The sequence below is a fragment of the Austrofundulus limnaeus genome, unplaced genomic scaffold (genome assembly GCF_001266775.1).
Source record: "Austrofundulus limnaeus strain Quisiro unplaced genomic scaffold, Austrofundulus_limnaeus-1.0 Scaffold457, whole genome shotgun sequence".
Taxonomy (NCBI): Eukaryota; Metazoa; Chordata; class Actinopteri; order Cyprinodontiformes; family Rivulidae; genus Austrofundulus; species Austrofundulus limnaeus.
This window is the reverse complement of record NW_013952859.1, coordinates 254,279-260,509: the sequence shown is the minus strand read 5'-3', so window position 1 is coordinate 260,509 and position 6,231 is coordinate 254,279. Positions and strand designations below refer to the sequence as shown.

General features: G+C 40.4%; 1 protein-coding gene across 2 annotated transcripts in view; it reads left to right on the top strand.

Moving 5' to 3' along the window:
• Positions 1–6,231, top strand: part of creb3l1 (cAMP responsive element binding protein 3-like 1) — a 40,203-nt gene that overhangs the window by 21,895 nt on the left and 12,077 nt on the right. For both annotated transcript variants that reach the window (XM_014025129.1, XM_014025128.1), the window contains 4 exons: positions 4,509–4,663; positions 4,777–4,858; positions 5,131–5,324; positions 5,838–5,984. In XM_014025129.1, coding sequence (XP_013880583.1) covers positions 4,509–4,663; positions 4,777–4,858; positions 5,131–5,324; positions 5,838–5,984 — 578 coding nt within the window. The remainder of the gene's footprint in view (positions 1–4,508; positions 4,664–4,776; positions 4,859–5,130; positions 5,325–5,837; positions 5,985–6,231) is intronic.

Here is a 6,231-nt window from a genome sequence, read left to right as displayed (position 1 = left end):
ATCGATACAGTATCGAGAAATGAAATATCGCGATATTTCAGTGTATCGATATTTTCTTACACCCCTAATTTCTAATAAAATCAGTGGTTATGTATCTTACAACAATAATAGCATATATCTAAGTTGATGATGAAATGTTGCATCATTTGCWTACTTTATGCTTAAACTGCCGTTCTTATTGATTATTCTCAGATGCCCATTTAATAATTTTTTTACAAATGTACCTTTTTCTTACATATTTCATCATATACAGTTGTGTTTTTTATCATTTTATTTTCTGCACTGTTTTTGTACAGCGTTAACTTTTTCAAGTCATGTGAGTCCTGAGAACTGGTTCTCAGACATTTCACCTGGTAAAATAAAGTTAAAATAAAATAGCAAATTATACTCTTTTAACTTAGGAGGCTGATAACCACCAGACTGTGGGCAAGACAGCAAAAATAACTGGAACTAGGAGGTGGTGAGCCTTTGAATGGTTGAAGTGCAGGTGGAGATGTCTTCATGATCTGCAGAATGCCAGGATTGAYGCTGCAGCTGCTTTCTGCATAATTTGTGCATTGGTGCATCAGAAATATGCCAGGAATACCTACATACATGGCTGCCCAAGGCAGAGAGATTAAAACATAAAGAATGTCTTTTTGTGCAGGAGACCCTGSTTCTTTTCCCATCTGATGTAATTGTGAATTTAATTTTTTGCGATCACTGTAAGAAACTCCTTGGTGGTAAAAATTAATTTAGATTTTTGATTTGTGGCTAAAATGAATAAAATGATTCTTATAATGCTGTATAAATAAAGTAATAGTATGTGTTAGAGTGCTGTTATTCCGCGTGAGAATATTTGTGTATTATTAAATAAGATTTCTATTTAATTTTCGTTGTTTCCTCTACCATAAGAACTTCAAGCTAAACTTTAACATACAAACATGTTAACAACAGTTTAAAAAATAGCCTGAAAATGGGTGCTTCATTTCATCTCTAAACATGACACCTAAAAATTTGTGTACATGTGCAAAAATTAAATTTCACTTACGAATYAAGATTTACTAGGCAACTTATGGCCTCCAAACTTATTGGGCGTACTTCAGTTGTGCCGGCRTCTCCTTGTGCTGCTATTGCAGGAACTCCCATCATCTTGTTGTCCACCCTCATGCTTTTAGAGACAGTGGCAGTAGAGGTCATTTGTCTCTCTTCTGAGTCTGTTGTTTGGCTGGGTGCTGCTCACTGCACACATATTATCATATTATCTCAACCACAGAAAACAGAAAAAAAACAGGTAAAACTTATTAATTTTTTTTTTACTTTTTTGCCATTTATTTGGTTACTATTACWGTTGTTACTATTACTATCTTACCTGCTGTGGTGTACAGCTCAATGAGTTCTACCACTGTAGTTGTGGTTTCACTGATACCGCCTCAGATGATGAGTTCCCCAGTGCTCTGATACGAAGGGTTAGGAAAATGTCTTTGGTGGGTTGACAAACATGTTCATGTCTACACTATCAGTCAAAAGTTGTAGAACTTTGTAGAAAGTTGAAGGTCCTAAACCCAGACCCAAACCTGTTGTCATTCTGTAAGTAGCGGGAGTTTCAGAGAAACTGAGACGTTTATTCTCTAAACATGTCGTCCCAGTGGCTTTCAAACCCCAAAACACATTACAACAAAGATTAGTTCACCCCAAAGATCCAGTTCCCCGACAAAAACAGAGCAATATAGTATATGCTGTTAAGTATCAGCAGGACTGTGATCAATCATACATTGGGGAAACAAAACAGCCACTGTTCAAAAGAATGAGCCAGCACAGACGAGCTACGTCGTCGGGTCAGGACTCTGCAGTTTACACTCATCTACAAGTCAGTACCCTGCAGTTTACACTCATCTACAGGCCAGCAGTCACTCTTTCAGGGATGAAGATGTTCTCATCCTTGATAGAGAGGAACGTTGGTTTGAGAGAGGAGTAAAGGAAGCCATCTTTGTGAAGAAAAACCGTCCACCGTTAAACAGAGGTGGAGGCCTTCGTGACCATTTGTCTTCCGCCTACAACGCTGTCATTGCAAGTATGACTCAGCCCCCTGTGAGCAAAAAGGTGTGAATCAGGGCCCCAATGATACCAACACAAAGAGGGAGGGAGGGACAAAAACAAGGGGACGTTGAACCCCCGCTTGCATTCACTACATTCACATAACATGACACGGGTCAGTTGATGGGGCACTTGACCCTCTATGAACAATGGAGCCAATCAAGCCTATTGTTAGTCAATGGCCCTATTTTGCATTTGACTGATCTGTTTGTCCAGGTGGAGGCAGGGTTTATAAGGCWGAGTTTCAACTGAAACTCTTCAGACTGAGGAAGTCTCTTGGAGGAGAGAAGAAACGTTTCACTAAAGAACAACCTATCCAGAGGACCTAATTATTTCTTGTTTTTGATTGTAGAACACCTGTTTTTGAGTGCGTTGTGATGGTGAAGGAAACTGGACTCACTGACAAAAAGGTTAACCAAAACAGTTCTGTGTAACCTTACATGTTTTTAAAGCTCTGGCAGGTCAGCACTTACCTTTGTACCCTTTCAAACTGTTCAATGGACTTGAGCTGCTTGAATGTCCAATTTAAAAAATGGAAAAATGAGGGTGTTCTAAAACCTTTGACCGGTAGTGTAAGGCATAAGATTTTTTGTTTGTCATTATGTTTCTAGAACATAACAAAATTGTCATGTTGCCCTCATTGAATAAATATATAAATACAGTAATAAAGTTTATATATGTTGTGATCTCATTTTGACCTCAAGGTGCAGCAAATGGATGTGAGTATGACTGCRGGGGGGTAGAGGGGATGGAAGGTGGACAGATGGATTTAACAGCTCTTGGGAAGAAGCTGTTCTGTAGTCGATTAGTTGTGGTCTTATGCTTCTGTATTGTTTCCCAGATGGCAGTGGTACAAACAATTTGTGTCCTGGGTGGGTGGGKTCAGCAGCAATACGACTGATATAGAGGTAGACTAAAAGAAGAACCCACTCAGTTATCACACAAACAATTTATTCATTTATCTTTTATTTATCCAGGTAAATCCCATTCAGATCACAGATGTCTTTGAAAGGGAGGCCTGGGCCTGAAGGCAACCTAACATGCATGTTTTTAGACTGTGGGAAGAAACCAGAGTGTTTGGAGAAATCCCACACATGCACAGGGAGAACAGGAAAACTCCACACAAACCAGGGATTGAACCCAAGACCTTCTTGCTGTGAAGCATCAGTGCYAACCACTGAGCTACTGGCAGTGTCTCACAATAATCTGTCAGATAGTGTGTAGAGATCATCATGGGAGTACATAACGTGACATAACTTTAAAATTTCAGCCAACAAGACCTTAACAAAACTCAGAATATTCTTTAAAGACACAATTTAATACAAACTCATTMTTTTCAAACCATTTGGAATGAACTTCAACTAAACATGAGAAGTTAACCTATCATTCTTTGTATCATCTCTACCGCAACAATACAATGACAATATGGTGCTCTGTGGTATTTATTGCATACAGTAAAGAAATGCTATTAGCATTTAAAGTAACAGAGTATTTGGTGTTCCTCCCATCTTCCAGCTGTGTCTCGGTGGGCTATTAAAACAGTTGAATGTTTACCGAGACCATTCAACACTAAGGTGAATACTTTTGCAACTCACTGTTTGTACGTTTAAACTTTAAAAAGGGGACAAATGCCAAKAAGTTATTTTCCACAAGCAGATTTACGTCCTTAATGTTGACTRTTTGAGAGTCGGGGACGATTTGCATCCTCATTTTTTTGTGCCACTCATGGAGGTTTTGTGTTTCTGGAGTGCCAGCTCGCTCCAGCAATAACACCAAAAGTACCTCCTGCAGCTCACAGTAGACTAAACACTGAAGTACCTGTGAGACTTATAGCAATGTACCCACATTGTGTTTTGGTGGCCCTCCTTTGAACCGCTCTCTAACCTTATCCTTGAGGCAGTTGATTATGCATATTTCCTTTCAGTGTTTAAAGGTGGCAACTGTTTTGTTTCTCATAAGGGTAATGAAGATGAGTCCCATGTTTTACTTCAGAGTCTGTCACTAGAAGCAAATTATGCGCTGCAGTTGCCAGAGCGACGTTGTCCGGGCGGTCTGTAATAACGGGCCTCGGCAGGAAGGGCTGGAATATTCTGGGGGAAGCTCTTTCATAGTGGGATTTATAAGATGCTGGTTATTTCCCATTGGCAGACCTACAGCAAAGCCTCCCTGAAGAAAAATGTGGTGAGCTTTACTCGAGTCAGTCAGAAAATTGGAGGTTTATTATCCCTTTTTTTTCTTTTCTTTTTCGGAGACGATAGGATTTTTTTTCCTGAAGTGAAATTGAGGGGTTTTGTTTCTTGAGAATGTTTTGAGTTGAAAGTCATAAAAACATTAGTGAGTGGCACCGGAAAGGCCCCATTTTTAAAACTCACAAGACATTTATTGTTTTTTTTGTTGTTGTTGTTTCTTTTTTTTTTTGTTTGTTTGTTTAGAGTTTGAGTGGAACTTCAGCCAGGACTTATCCGCCATCTTGGTGAAACGGGAGGAATCCGATGCGGGCCAGAGTTTAGAGCCTCAACCACTGGGTAGCCCAACTCTCGTATTAAGCCCCGCCCCTCCTCACAGAGGATCGCCATGGAAACACGTGGTTAGCATCCATCAGGCCTTTTATTTCTGTATTTCCTTTTACCTGAGGCTAAACCTGATAAATGATTTTGCTGTTCTGTTGGCAGAGGATTTATATGTTTGTTGTTTTTGTAGGAGCATCATCAGGATGACGTGAAGCCTGTTGCTATAAAGGATGAACCTGGAGAGATGGGGCAGTACCTCAGCCTTCCCAGCGGTACACAACATAAACACACACAGTGCAGAAACATCACATCTCATTATAGTTCCTCTTTAGCTTTGCCGTTTAGTCTCATCTAGAAAACATTATTAGCCATAGCATTTTAATCTTTACGAGATCTGATGTCTTCAGATCGTTCTGACAGCTTTCCACTGTGCCTATTTGCCGTCATTCATTCACTTTCTTTTAAAATTTAAAGCTAATTATCTCCTGTGAGTCACCGTCTTTAAGCAGAAGCGCTCATTCAACCCTTTTGCTTCCCTTTTTAGACGATGCCCTCCAGCTCCCGCCTACCCCTCCCAGCAGTAACCATGGCGACAGTGACGGCTCACTCCCACCCTCCTCCCCACACCTCCCCCTGCTGCCGTCTTCCCCGCAACCACAACAGAGGTCGGGAGGTCGTGCCTCCTCCTCCTCCTCGTCGTCAGCCATCTCTTCATCCCCTCTCCTCACTGCGCCACATGTGAGATTAAACACATCCGTCTTCTTCGCTCTCCTCCATCCATCACTGATTTCTGCTAGAACTATTGTTTTGTTTATGCTACTAATCATAAATAATTGGAATCTTCGCAGCCACTTTGGGATGCTGGCAACCCTGTAGGTTTCTGTCAGAATGAGTTCCGCTCTATGAAAGTCAGAGAACTTTGCGTCAGCTTAGTTCAACAGATCTCTGAAATGAAGCGTTTGTTCTCAGAGGAACATTTTGATCTGATAATGAGACATCTGAACCACCGAACCGATGCTAATTCACAGTTTTGTTCCCTTTCCAGGTTGTGACAGAATCCTGGATTGCATTTAGTAAACTCTTAACAGCAGTGCAGTGTACAGGATGAGTGAAAATTGGGAATTTGAATGTAAACACGTGGCCAAACGTCTGTGATGGCTTTTCTTATGAAATCAGCTTGTTTTTTCTAAACAGGCTGACGTGGAAAAGACGGGTTTAATAATTAGGAATTAATTTGTTTCTGTTCTTCAGAAACTGCAGGGTTCAGGGCCCCTCATGCTGACAGAAGAAGAGAAGAGGACCCTGGTTGCAGAGGGTTACCCTGTACCTAACAAACTCCCCCTCACTAAGACCGAGGAGAAGGCGCTGAAGAGAGTTCGAAGAAAGATTAAGAACAAGGTAAGGGATACAGGAATGAGAAATACATATCCTCTGATGTTYGATGCTCATGAAGTGTGTTCAGGTTGATTTACAGTATATTTTGCAAGACAAAAAAGCTGTTTGTGTTATGGATTTATTAACAGAAGATAAACAGGAAAAYGTCTCATTTCACAACACAAGTCAGCAGATTTGATCTTATTTAGCTCAATGTGATCTGAGCAGAACATAATGCAACAGTTTAAAATTAAAATAATCTTATAAAGTC